Raw genomic sequence first — 14,649 nt, forward strand, 5'->3', positions numbered from 1 at the left:
CGATCCCTACGATGGACGCAGAGGAAGACCGAGTGCTGGATGTGTGGGCAGGAAACTGGCCCAGGATCAGCCCTGAGGTCAAAACAACCAAACCTTCATAGTTTGAGCTGGACGCATCAGTCGCTTTGTTAGGTACGCTTACACAGTCTAACGAGATCCAATCTAATGCGGAACATATTCTTTTGAGTCATCAGGACAAGCTTTAATGGCATTAAAATGGAATATTATGGTATATTACATCTTAAAGCTTAGCTTTTTAGGAAAGTGGAACATCAATAGTTAGTCTTTCATTTTCTCTTCTTGTTTTTTTTTTAAATCCAAATAAAAACATTAAGCTTTGTATGACTCGCTGTCCAATGAAACGAGCATGTCTAACATTTTTTGAGAGCTTCACGCGTTTCACATTTGACTTTGTTTGGTGTTTTTTTAATTTTTTTTAATGTTAATGAGCAATAAGGGCTATTTTTTTTTTCAAGACAGTCCTAATATTACGATTCTGAAGTCAAAGTTTAATAGTTTAACAAGTGAATTTCAAAAGCGCAATGTTACTCTCGTAACATTACGCCTCTTACTCCCCCACCCCCGTATAACTAAAATCATACTAAAGAACAATTTATTGAAAATGTATTTTGTGGACCCCCGAGCTACGGCTCTTGGCCCCCAATTTTTGAACAGTAAAATATACTGTAGGGAGGAAGGCTGATGAAAATGTCTGCGCTCCACCTGCGAGCATTTCTCGTCTTGAACACCCTTCTGATATCCATAATTGTTTGTGCGCAGATCCTAAAATAGGCGACCTATGCGGGGACTGTATGTAAATGTGTGAAGTAAACTATGTCACGCTGCAGGCGCATCTAACGTGGTCTGAGTGTCGTTAATTACCGTATAAAATAAGCAATTGGCATCCTGCCCCATACGTCTGCGCCGGCGTGGAGGATGGAAATGAGGTGGGCTCCATTTGACGGCGCTGACGGCCGGGGAGCGAGCGGCCTAATATTAAGCGCAGCTCAGCGGCAGCCAGAACTAATGAAAGTCGACAAAATGTCTCTCGCTGCCATCTTTGTCTCGCATCCTCCGGAGGGGTAAACCTCCCCTTCTTATGGTTCCTCTCCTTTTCACCTCGCCTCCTGAGGGGAGGCTGACACCGACGTAGAAATGGTGGCAAAGCGGTGATTTGGGGGAGGGGGGGGATAGGTCAGGCCCGAGCTCAAAAAGTGGGTCACGATGAAAGTTTGGCAGGGAAAATATTGAGTAGCAATGTTTTCTCAAGGGAATTTAGTCGGAAACCATATGAAAAGATTGTTTTTCTTGGTGTTTGGGATAAAAAGGATAAACACTGGACAGGGAGTCATAAAACGTCACAACAAGCAGCGCACAATTACACGTTTTGTATTTAACCAAACGACAGCACTTACGGAAGGCCGCAAGCTTAAAGCGAACACAAAATCCAAAACACCATAGACGTGCTAACGAAACTGGCATTGATGTCGCAGTAGATATAACCCTTTAAGCAATGGATATTGGAACACAAATAGTGCAGTAACTCATGTAGACACTCAATACTCACGATCATACAGTATTTTCTTCATCCTCTGCAAAAAAAATGACTAATATGAGTTTTCAGTTTTGAAACGCTTTTTCGTGTATGATGTATGTTGGCATTATACTGGCCCCTGGTGGCCAAGGAAGGAACACAATATCAAGGGGACTTGAATCAGGAAATCATGATGCACAAAGTAATTATTTACATTCTATTTCAGAAATATATGTTATTACTGCGCTTTTATTGAGTACAATAGTGATGAGTGCTTTTTTTCCCATAGTTAAAAACAATTGTAGGTATATTTTTTGTGGGGCTGTAACAGATTCATAGCATTTGCACTTATTTCAAGGGTGAAAGATGATTTTGCATGCATGTTTTAAGTTACGAGCATGGTCCTAGAATGAGTTAAACTTGCAAGTCAAGTCGCCACTGTATATGTTTTTAGGAGTTTTGGACACACGCGCTCTTATTTCACAGCGAGAAAAAAAAAAGGTTAAAGGTTTCCGCTTGTAAAGATAAGCATATCTGTATAAACTTGTGATTTATCGACAAGAAGGTTTGAACGTCACTTTTACGTATGCAAAAAAAAAAAAAAAAAGTCTTGTGCGGTTTGTGCATTGCGCGCCGGGGCCTCGTGGGTGAAGCCCTCTCTCTTCGGACGTTAAACCAGCGGACATGAATCAACTCGCCAAACAAGGCCGACTCGTCCGATTCATTAATGGAAATGATGTGTGTCAATACGCTGCCGTCCATTCACACGCGTCAGCTGGCCCCGCCGCACAATGGGCGGGGGGCCGACTTATGAACTCCCGGCACCGCTCCGCGGAGTCCATAAAACAACTGGCAGCGCCGCTGGGGAGCGCCCCCGAGACGCCCGCCCTCTCGCACGGACCACCAGATGACACAGATGGGGCGAGAGCAAACAAAGGCGAGGGCCCCTTTGTGCGGGCCGGGAGCCCCTTTCAGAAGCTATTCATGCAACAAATTGGGGAAATCTGGCCAGGCCATGCCCACTCCTGCTTTGCTCTTTTATTAGCATGAGGCTTACGTCACGCCAGGACTACAGAGTCTGATTTAGTGCTGCTCCCTAAAACTGCTGCTTAATAATAGAAGACAATCAGATAGCAAAAAAACAATAAACGGGGAGACTAACTGAGCTATAATAATTTATTGTTAGGTAGCATTTTATAGGGCGACAAACCATATTTTGCAACTCGAGTACAAATGGCTGCCATGTGCCATGTGGCTTACTATAAGGCAGGAGAGCCACGTGATTCATCCTAGTCACTGACTGAAGAAAACTAGAAGAAAAATAATATTCAAATATTAATTCAAAAAAAGAACTTTCCATTTAAAAAAAAATATTTAAGAATTTTTTTTTCTAGGGTTGAATTTCAGAATTTCCAAGTATTTGAGTGAGTGCAAAAAATATAATTAAAACGTTTTTTAATATGATAATTATATATATATATATGATATTTAAAAAAAAATGTTTTAAAAATATTAAAAGAAGAAAAAAAAATTTCTGGGGTTAAAATTTCAAAGTATTTAAGTGCGAATGCTTTAAAAATAATAATTGGAAAATAATAATTTATGAAATTATGTTTTTGGTTCTGTTAAAAAGTATGAAAGTTGGGTTAAAAGTTAGAATTTCCAAGCATTTAAGTGAGTAAAAAAAGTACACCTTAAAAATAATAATTTGGAAAATTTAATTTTTTTTTTTTTTTTTTTTGTTCAGAAGTGCTTTTCTAGGTTTCATATTTTGAATTTTAAAGTGTTTTAGTGTGCACGCTTCACAAATAATAATAAATAATAATATTAAACATTATATGTTTTTGTTCTAATTCTGTGGTTGACTTAAAGTGAGTCTACGCTTTAACAAAGTACATTTGTGATTAAAAAAAAAAAAAAAAAAAAAAAAAAAAGTCCCAGTAAAGAAAACTGCTCTTGTTTTCTCTCCAGTGCTCCCCCTACTGTTGTGGAGCATCACTGACTGTGGTAAGTACAAAAGGACAGTGGTAAACAACGTATATTTTTAAAAACAACAAAGACGAGCGAAAGCTAAGAATGAGTAAAACTACCTTTTAGTTGTAACATATCCCGTACATATACGTGATCTATATAAATTGGTACGTATTGTAGCAGAATTGCAAACGACTCCAGATTATTATCGCGAATGATGCGCCTCGGCTAACGGTTGGCAAACACTGTACATTTAAGCCACTAGTCAAGTTGATCCTGGGGTTGCCACGGTAATTACCAAGGTTCTACTTTCCTCTACTACAAGCCGGTGTATTATCACCATGAGCTTGAAGATGTTCTTTAAGCATAAAGTTGCGAGCGCTCCTTTACGTTAGCCCTCAGCGACATCAAGCTTGAGTGAGTGTCGTTTGTTCCCGTGCAGGTCATTAAATAAGCGCACAAGCTTCCTCTCATTAGGCCCTGCTGCATTTCTCTTTGCGGCAGTAGCAGCAATCTGCATAGAGAGACATTTGTCATCATTAGCCCGCCTCTGACAGTTGGCACCCGGCACCTCACATCTCCACGACTGGCAATTATGAACCCTTCATCCGTTATTTAGGGCAACCTCGCCTAATTTCATCACAGGCCTTCGATTAGCAGGGCGGCCCGGCGTTGTGGCTCGATCCTCTTTTTGTTTCCCGGGAGCTGCCTTTGAGAAGAGCCCACGCGAGACGCAGACGGGCGTCTCGGGGTCAGCGGGCAGATGATCACGGCGCCCACGTGGAGATGGCCGACACCTCGCACAACATCAAGATTAATATGATGTTCATTTTGAACCACAAACGGCAACATGAAACTTCAGCAAGGCCTTCTCTGCCGGCCTGCTCTCTCTGCTCTCTTCATTCATAGCATTCTCTTGGTTGCACTGCTTCCAATGTGGATGTTAGAGGGTTTTTTTTTTGTTTTTTTTGCCCAATCAGATTTCAGCCTCTATGTGTTGCCGTGTCGATCTAATTTGCCAAGGGCCTTCAGAATCAAAAGTGCTGGCCAGTGTAACTTAAACGACATTAGCAATGACTTTTTGTTGAAGCAATCACATTTCTAATTCACCTTAGAGCTACCAAGCTGGCCCAAAATAACCTCAGCATTTTTCAGTACTCTGATTGGTTTTTAAATTGAGTATTTTTTTTTTTTTTTTATGGAGAGTCATCGAATTTCACCAAATTGCGACTAAAATGGCTGACTTCCTGTATGTTATCGGGAAAGGCTTCTTGAGACTGGCATGACTACCCAACTTCAAGTTGCCAAGTGAAACTGGCTTCTGCGGCCCAAATTAATATTTTAATTAATTTATTTATTTTTTAAGGAAAATCATCAAGCCTGGCCAAATTGCCCATAAAATGGTCACTTCAAACCAAAATGGCTGACTTACCGTATGTTTTTGAGCATGGCTTTTTGAGACTTTTTTTGTGGGTCTTCTCAAGATAGACATGTCTACCAATTTTCAAGTTGCTCAGCGAAAGTGGTTTTGGGGACTCATTTTTTTTTTTTTTTTTTAGAAATTAGCTTGTGGGACGCCGCCATTGTTAGTTTTGCACTTCGCCAAATGCTATTTTTGCCTGGATGGTGTTGATGCCCACAAATGTGATGAGTCCGTGAAAATGGCAAAACCCTCAAAATGATGATTAATTTGGCCTAATAATGACAAACTAACAAAGCAATTTAGTGTGAAAAGGTGGAGGAAAAAAGAAGTTAGACCCTGAAGAAATGTGCCATAGAAACACAACCGTTATCTAAATGCTAAATCGTAGGCTCGTGATGAGGGAAGGTGCGCCCGAATGATGAAACGTTGATTTTTAAAAAGGAGAATTCTACATTTTCCAAACTCTTACTTTAGCAAACATACATGTGCGAGCCACACGGCTGCTAAATTCATGCAAATGCATGCATGTAATTTATCACAAAGGCTGACAAGCGTAGCATATTGCAGAGGGGAAGGGGGTGAAGGGCCAAATGAAGCTGAGACAATCAATTACGTTTCTTAATTTAAACTTTGGCCACCTTTTTGTGTGTGTCGCGAGAGCGACACACACGCACACAAAAAAAAAAATGCACGTACGTTACGAAAAGTTTGCTGTGCGTCCCGGTGTGCGCTTGACGTGATTGGCTTGATCCGGGAAGGTTGCGAGCCTCCAGGCGACACGCGGAAGACGCCCAGCGGTGGAGAAAACAAATGAATGGACACGAGCCAGAAGGGGGTCCGGCAAAATTAGCCACCTTCCGACAGAGGCGCCATATTGCCGGGGGAGTCATAATAACAACAACAATAACGCGCGCAAAAAAAAAAAAAAAAAAAAAAATATCGCAGTGACAATCTCATCATGTGACATTCAATATTGTAAACACAAGCCAGCAGCTATCCCGCGAGATTAAACTATATTATTTCTTACAGTGGGAAGAACGTCACATCTCTGACACTTTTAATCTGATTTATACAGAAATGTGTAATTTTATTAAATCCTCCTAATCTAAATTGCGCATTAGCTCGGGAGAGCTACATGCTAAAGGGACTTTGGCTTGATGTGTGCTGCTCGCTTAATGTTATAGCATAGAAAAAGACAACTTTAATGGATATTTGTTGCTGCATAATTGGATTATTCAAATAATAACATGCCAGTCACAATTGGGCTGCTGGTTTATAGACTGGCTGAAAACAGACAATGGAGAGAATTCATTTTATTTGCTCATTTTGTATTGTATATTTACTAAGATTTAGGATATAGTTTTTGAGTGGAAAAAGCATTCGAGGCCAAACATGCTATGAGCTATAATTTCAAAAAAATCGTATTATTCTTCCGACAAAGGGGAGTTGGATAAAAATTCATCCGTATCACCAGTTTCACCCAAAACCCTGAAACTGGGCGGGCATGTCTGTCATAAGAAGACATGAAAAGTCTCAAGGGCCCTCGCCTGAAATTGGACAGGAAGTCGAGCATTTTGTTTTTGAAGCAGCCATTTTGAACGATTTTCCACGGCTTGTACTTTGACAAAAACCCGACGAGGAAATTCACCCTGTTCTATGTACGTTTTCAAGAATGGCTTCATCAGACTTTTTTGTGGCTCTACTGAAGTTAGACATGCCTACCACATTTCAAGTTGTTCAGTGAGACTGGCTAAAGGGGCTGAATTTTTTTTAAATGTACTATATTTTATGCTGGGGTCGTCAAACTTTGCCAAATTGCCACTAACATAGTGCCTTCAAACCTAAGGCCCTGACTTTGTGTATGTTTTCGGGCATGGCTTCTTTAGGCTTTTTGGTGGGTCTCCTAAAGATAGACACACCTACCAAATTCTCAGTTGAGATGTGAAACTGGCTTCAGGGTCTCCATTTTTTAAATTTTTTGTATTTTATTTTGTGGCAAATAATCAAACTCCCCAATTGCCCGTAAAATGATCCCTTCAAACCAAAATGGCTGACCACCTGTACGTTTTCAGGCATGGGTTCTCAAGACTTTTTAGTGGATCCACTCAAGATAGACATGTCTGCCAAATTTCAACTTGCTAAGTGGAACTGGCTAAAGGGGCTTAAGTTTCAACATTTAGTATCTTATACAGCGGGGTCATTGAAATTTGCCAAATTACCACTAACATGGTGCCTTCAAACCTAAATGGCAGACTTTGTGTAGACTTTTTTTGTGTGGGGCTACTCCAGATAGCCACAGCTACCAAATTCTCAGTTGATTCGTGAAACTGGCTTTGGGGGCTGTATTTTTCAATTTTAGTCATTTTTATGCCGAGTCATCAAACTGCCAAATTGCCCGTAAAATGGTCCCTTCAAACCAAAATGGCTGACCTCCTGCATGTGTTCAGGCATGGGTTTTTAAGACTTTTTAGTGGGTCCACTCAAGATCAAGTTGCTAAGTGAAATTCACATCAAGGAAGAATTTTATAAAGATTCCGGCAGTCACTAGCCAGCCTATTTTTGGGGGGGATTTTTTTTCTGCACTTTACCAAACATGACCTTGTAATAGAGGATTTGCAGATGCATAATGATAGGAATCCATATTTTCAACACTTGGACACACGCATAGATACATCCACGTCACCTCAGGCCACCCTATAAGCACGAGCGTCGCGGTCAAAGGGGGAATTTCCAGTCAAGTACGACTGACCCCCGGCGTACTCTGCCGAGTTCACCGGACAATCGATCTTCATAAAGAGGAAAACGCCAAAGAAAAATGGAGGACAAGAAGCAAAGACGTGTCCTGTCCGTGCTGTGGCAACAAAAGAGGCCTTGAAAACAGGCTCATGTGCTCTGGTCAAAATTGGGGGGGGGGGCATTTTGATTTACACAATAACGCACGGGGGTCAAAAACGGGGTTTGAGCTGGAATCACAGGCCCATAGATCAGAGTCGAGGGCCCTCTTCACCAACCGAGCAACAATGCCGGCAATGTCGTAGGATCGCGCTGCGCCGTCCAAGACGACCGCAGAGAAGGGCCCCGCTCCCGGTGACGTGCTTCCGAGCACATGCTTCAGATTAAGGAGGCGATAATCTGGGCAAAATCCCCGCGCTCCTACCGCGCACGCGGACGGCGACGGGGCCGAGAAGGTCGCGCCGGAGCCGAGCCCCGACGAGCGACCGTTTTCGGAGGTTACCGTATCCCCGCGTTCGCCGGGAATGTCGGACACGGTCTGCTTCTAATAAACGCCGCGAGCTTGGCCACAGTGGGAGGGAGCACGGAAAATATGTCAATAAAGGGAATCCGTTTTACAGTCAAATGTAAGAACTGGAATCATTGCGTGAATGCCAAGCAACTATGCGGCCAAAATACACGTGATAGTTTGTCTTCTATTTTTTGGTGGGCTCGTTATTAATCACACTGAATAGCTTTGCCATTTCTCCACAGGAAGAACAAAACGCAAGTTTCAAACGGAACCGGCGCACTACGACTTGTCTCGCCCCAAATATTTACCGGTTCCGAAATATCCGACTTCACCAGAGATAGAAGGCGAGATTTTTTTTTTTTAAACGCGCGATGACGTCACTGCACGGCGGGATGATCTTCATCCGCGGAGTGTCCAATCAGATGGCCGGCATACTTCCGGGCTCCTGTGCTGCTCACAGCCACTAGGGGCGCGCGAGGTTACGATATCTGAGCTATGCAATTTCCCATGTGGATGAATAAAGTATCGATCGATCGATTATTATTATGATAAACGTTGACGCTTTGATTGTTTTCAATGCACGATTCAAATTTTGGGGTTCTATCGAAGTTATGCTCATAGTATATTATCCTATCAAGTAGATTGTCGAAGAATAACTCAGAAGTGATGGAAAGCTGACATTCGGAACAAAAAAAAAAAAAGATATATACAAGATACTAAAATATAATCATATGTATAAGATAACAATATATCTGAATAATGTAAATATGAGAAATGTATTTATTTATAATAACATCAATTAAAATAGAATAAATAAAGCTTATAAGGTAAGTACTAATAAATACATCTAAAGACAGTTACTATGAAGTTGATGAAATAAAAGCAAAAAACGAATTAAAACAGATTGTTTCCCTCTTCAATTCAATTGAAATCATTCGTACACAATGTTGGGAAACAGTTTTCAAATCGGTATTCATAATGAATGGAAAATGTAAAATAATGTAATGTAAAATGTATAGATTGTTTTGAAACCAAGACGGTGGCTCCAACATTAAGACAATGAAGCGTCTCAGAAACAAAATGTTTAGGAGCTGAATTTTGCACATTATAAGTCCACCGATATACCCAAAATGATTTAAAAAAAAAAAAAAAAAAAAGTAGATTCTACTAATAAAATAAAACAAACAAAAATCTAATCCGAGGCCTACTTTATTCATTAAGCGTTCAATTTGGTCCAGTTAAAAAAATTAAAAAAAAAGTTCTGAAAATAATGCATACATGAATGTATTGAAATGATTCCCTGAGATTATAACAAGCAGATGTGTTTGTAGCACAGTGGTGGGGGGGGGGGGGGGGGGGAGCAATCCAGAAGGGGAACAATCATCAAACTGCAAAACAAAACAAAAAATACAATACAAAATCATAATTATTATGATTTTTTTTTTTTCTTTTTTTTTCTCTCCCCTTTCCTTCCACGTGCGTGGGTTTATTTCCTCGTCCGGCTCCGACTACGATATGGCCTTCGTATTGTCCCTTGCTGTGTATAAACATCAGTGGACGCGCTCGCTTGGCGACGCGGGCGTGACGCAACGCGCCGCCATTGGCCGGCCCGCTGCAGGCTCCTCCCTAATGATCAAGCCAGTGTGTGCGCGTGTGGATGAAACGTGTGCGTGTGCGCGTGCTGTCAAAAGACAGCAAACGCCGCGGCGGTGCGCCCCGGCAGAGCCCATTCCACTCTGCGCAAAGCACGCACAACACTTTCCTTTTTTTTTTTTGTTTCTTTGCGCACGACAGCGGGGGGACTTTTTTTGTTGTTTTAGTTGATAATAATTCCGATGATTTTGGTCACGTTGACGCGTACAGCTGAGGAGTTGTAATTTTGTTGTTGTCGTCGTTGTTGTTGTTGTTTTGGGGTGCGTGGGGGTGGGGTGTGGGTGTGTGGTGGTGGAGGGGGGGGGGGGGGAGGGGGGGCGTTGGGTCGCTTTCGATTCTTGTTTTATTTTGTTATTTGATTTTTTTTTTTGACTTTTGTTTCCTGAGTAAAGAGTCGCCTTTTCTCCTCTAAAATTGGCTCCCGTGCAAACCGCCGCGTTGGATCCGTCGGCGTACTGCGAGACTCCGGTGTACAACCCGGATCTCTGCCCCAACATGATCGCGGCGCAGGCCAAGCTGGTGTACCACCTGAACAAGTACTACAACGAGAAGTGCCAGTCGCGCAAGGCGGCCGTGTCCAAGACCATCCGCGAGGTGTGCAAGGTGGTGTCGGACGTGCTAAAGGAGGTGGAGGTGCAGGAGCCGCGCTTCATCAGCTCCCTGAGCGAGATGGACAACCGCTTCGAGGGCCTGGAGGTCATCTCGCCCAGCGAGTTCGAGGTGGTGCTCTACCTCAACCAGATGGGCGTCTTCAACTTCGTGGACGACGGCTCGCTGCCCGGCTGCGCGGTGCTCAAGCTGAGCGACGGCCGCAAGAGGAGCATGTCCCTGTGGGTGGAGTTCATCACCGCCTCGGGCTACCTGTCGGCGCGCAAGATCCGCTCGCGCTTCCAGACGCTGGTGGCGCAGGCGGTGGACAAGTGCAGCTACCGCGACGTGGTCAAGATGGTGGCGGACACCAGCGAGGTCAAGCTGCGCATCCGCGACCGCTACGTGGTGCAGATCACGCCCGCCTTCAAGTGCACCGGCATCTGGCCGCGCAGCGCCGCGCACTGGCCGCTGCCGCACATCCCGTGGCCGGGGCCCAACCGCGTGGCCGAGGTCAAGGCGGAGGGCTTCAACCTGCTCTCCAAGGAGTGCTACTCGCTCAACGGCAAGCAGAGCTCGGCCGAGAGCGACGCCTGGGTGCTGCAGTTCGCCGAGGCCGAAAACCGGCTGCTGCTGGGCGGCTGCCGCAAGAAGTGCCTGTCGGTGCTCAAGGCGCTGCGCGACCGCCACCTGGAGCTGCCCGGCCAGCCGCTCAACAACTACCACATGAAGACGCTGGTCTCCTACGAGTGCGAGAAGCACCCGCGCGAGTCCGACTGGGACGAGAACTGCTTGGGCGACCGCCTGAACGGGATTCTATTGCAGCTCATCTCCTGCCTGCAGTGCCGCCGCTGCCCGCACTACTTCCTGCCCAACCTCGACCTCTTCCAGGGCAAGCCGCACTCGGCGCTGGAGAACGCCGCCAAGCAGACGTGGCGCCTGGCCAGGGAGATCCTCACCAACCCCAAGAGCTTGGAGAAACTCTGAGGTAACCGAGCCCCGAGCCCCCCCCCCCCCCCCACCCCACCCGTCTTTTACGCGCCTACTCGGAGGAACGCGACTCCCTTTTCCGAACAAATAAAAACAAACAAAAAAACGAACAAAACAAACCTTGACAAGACTTGAAACGCGCGTGTACATTTGATACTGTAAATGTGTTGATAGGGTTGTGAGATTGTGAATGTTCGTGGGCTTTTTTTTTCTTCCTCTTTTCCTTTCTTTGTCTGCTAGAGGAAAAAAAACTGCAAATTAATTTATATACAGTATGTCCTTTCTTTCTTCTTTTTTTTGTGTTGCAAAGTTTACATTTGAGTGTAAAGCATCTGTTAAAGACACATTCCATCGATTTACTTGAATTTTTAATTTAACTAACCTTTTTTGTATTGCCTGTTGTTTTTCTTAAAACCTTTTTTTTTTTTTTTTTTAAATGACAACCTATATAAATATAGTAAATATATATGACGGTTAAATTGAGGAAAAGAAATGCACTTGAACTACACTGGATTATAACATCTGTGATCTGTTGTTCTTTTTTTAATTATTATTGTCATTCACTTAATTTAAAGAGCGAATAAAACCAACTGTTATATATATTTATTTGTTCGTCGTCATGCTTTTGCTAAAAGTGGGGGGAAACAACAACAACAACAACAACAACAACATACTGATCCAAACGACACGTATTTGTAGGAGTCATTTCAAATATATTCTGCGTACAAAACGCCATTTAATAACATCTAACGGGATTACGAATTTGCGCAAAATTGCCTTGTCGAATATCTCATTTACGCAGCAACATGGCGCCCAGAGGTTTTTTTTATTTTTTTATTTGATTTTTTTCCCCTTACGTAAAGCTCACCTTGGGGCTGACCCTCTTAAAGGCGGGGTCGTCCTCGTCCACCTCGAAGTAGATCTCGCTGGTGCTGATGGAGAGGGTCCCACGGACCACCAGGCCGGGCGCGACCAGCTGGGCCGGGCTGCTCAGCACCACCGGGCCTGCGCGCGCAGAAGGTCACCAAATATTACACAAATAAAAATTGCAATTATTCTTAAAAAAAAAAAAAGAGAGAGACTATAATTTGTTAGATTTTTGAAAGGATTGTTATTGGTTTTTAAAAACAAAATCAATGGCAGTTTCTGTGTAGTCGTCATATTAAGGGCGGGAAAATGCAGAAACAAAATGTAATAAAATGACTTAATTTTCAAAAAGTCACTCACTTTATTTTCAGTGTTTGGATTATTACTGTAAAAGCAAAAAATAAATTAATAAATCTCATCTTTTTGCATAATCTTACGTGGAGTCAACATATGAGAGACATTCATACGAAAAGCAAAACGTGTAATAAAATAACGTCATTCTTAGTGTCATTCTTTTTTTTTTTTCCCTCCAAGATTTGGATTATAATCGTTTATCGCGAAACGTTATTGTAGTCACCACATTCAAAAAGAAATGACAGAAACAAAAAAAAACATGCAATAAAATTCAATATGGATATTTTTAAATCAACCACGACAAGATATAGTGTATTTTATTTTTCATCAGAACGTGTGTTTATAACAAGAAATGTCGTTTATCTGCATAAAGTTACGTCAATACGTGTCGTCGCACTCGGGATTAAAAAAATAAACAAATGAATAAATGTACAGGGAAAAGCCAAACAATAAAAAGTATTAATTTACAAAAATAGCCACGACACAGTGCAGTGTATTAAAATAACTGAGTTTGGGTTATTAACTGGGTAAAAAAAAGGAATGTCGTTTTGTTTTGCATAACGTGATATCCAGATCACCCCATTAGAGGGGGAGAAAAAAATCCCTAAAGAAACAAAACGTAAAAAAAATGTTTTTTTTTTCCCCAAACGCCCTTTTGACACACAATTTCGTTGTTTTAATTTGAAGGCTTTGGTTTAATGATGTAAAAACAAAGGACATGTGTTTCGCAATTTGTGCCGTTAAATCAACGACAGCACAATTATACAGCAACGCGTTGTGATCTGATTGCATAATTGAACTCGCAAACTATGCATTGTGGTGCAAAATGTGCAAGAATTATACAAATGAGCACACAAAAAAAACAAAAAAACAAAAAAACACCCCGCAAGATTGCAAAATCCAGTACCTTCAGCTCTGATGCAGTGACGTACATTGTGTGTGTGCGTGTGTGTGTGTGTGTGTGGGGGGGGGGGGGGGGGGGGGGAGGGGGTCAGTTATGGGTAATTCACGTTAACGGGCAGCATGTTGCTTCCTATTGTCACACGTTTATTGTTTCATCCTGCTGGGCCACGCGAACGGGATGGAAAGAAGGAGAAACCAGGATATTTATCGATCCCTTCCAAGTGAAGAGGAGCCACTTTAAGGCGCCATCCATCTTCATCTGCGTCCCCGGGGCCAATTATAGAGCCGCAGATACTCCAGCCAGTGGGTGGACGTGGGACCCGGAGGACCAGCAGCACAAACCGTCCCACCTCCCCTCCACGGTTACCGTGTTTCGTGACGTCACCGGGAGTCATCCGATTGACGGCAACCGGATTGTATTGTTATCGTTCGTGTAATAAATGCGACCTAAAGAGGCACGAACACACGCGCGCATGCGCAGATACACGTTGGAGGGTGGTGGGGGTGGGATGGATATTGCAGCCACATTGCAAGAAGAAGAGGAGGAGGAGGAGGAAGAGGATTATAAACACTTTAATCCCCCTCGGAGATCCTTTCATAATTAGGTGATATGGCTTTACAATGTTTACTTGGGAATAATGAAATTAAGGGCACGTTGACAAGGGATTTAGGAGGAATTCCCGGCAGCCTGCATGTGGTTTTGCTCCTTTTACATGGATGGAGCTTGCTAAACCGTTGTCAGGTTTGGGTAAAAATAAAGAAATAAAGAAATAATCATCATCATCATCATCATAAAAAAATCACCTCATTCTATGCGGAAAGGGGGTGGCGTAGGGGACTATTACCCACAATGCATGATTTCAATAAAGGAAGCAGATTGTAACCCAATTTGCATATGCACACACACACACGCACACACTGGACACTTCAAATATTCGGAAAAATAAAACCATTTTAGGATGAGTTTTATCTTTTCTTATTTACTTACGTTATAGATATTTTTGGACTTACAAGGTAAATGTATATGCTTGAAAACTAAAAGTAGAGAGCAGGACACATTGACTGATGGACATGTTCCTTTGTAGCTACAAACAAAAAAAGGTAAAATAAAATACATTTTTT

At 42.8% G+C, this 14,649-nt stretch overlaps 2 protein-coding genes across 5 annotated transcripts in view; one reads left to right on the forward strand and one right to left on the reverse strand.

Annotated features, from left to right (window-relative positions):
* LOC133405443 (neurobeachin-like) overlaps positions 1–14,649 on the reverse strand; it is a 132,172-nt gene that overhangs the window by 66,517 nt on the left and 51,006 nt on the right. The window contains exon 10 of the mRNA XM_061682373.1: positions 12,272–12,408. Coding sequence (XP_061538357.1) covers positions 12,272–12,408 — 137 coding nt within the window. The remainder of the gene's footprint in view (positions 1–12,271; positions 12,409–14,649) is intronic.
* The window catches only part of mab21l1 (mab-21-like 1), a 36,006-nt gene continuing 31,242 nt past the window's right edge, over positions 9,886–14,649 (forward strand). For all 4 annotated transcript variants that reach the window (XR_009768950.1, XR_009768949.1, XM_061682379.1 and 1 more), the window contains exon 1: positions 9,886–11,401. Coding sequence is in view for 2 of the 4 variants with exons in the window: in XM_061682379.1 (XP_061538363.1) it covers positions 10,321–11,400 (1,080 nt within the window). In the remaining 2 variants the exon portion in view is untranslated. The remainder of the gene's footprint in view (positions 11,402–14,649) is intronic.

This window comes from Phycodurus eques, chromosome 7, assembly GCF_024500275.1.
Source record: "Phycodurus eques isolate BA_2022a chromosome 7, UOR_Pequ_1.1, whole genome shotgun sequence".
NCBI lineage: Eukaryota > Metazoa > Chordata > Actinopteri > Syngnathiformes > Syngnathidae > Phycodurus > Phycodurus eques.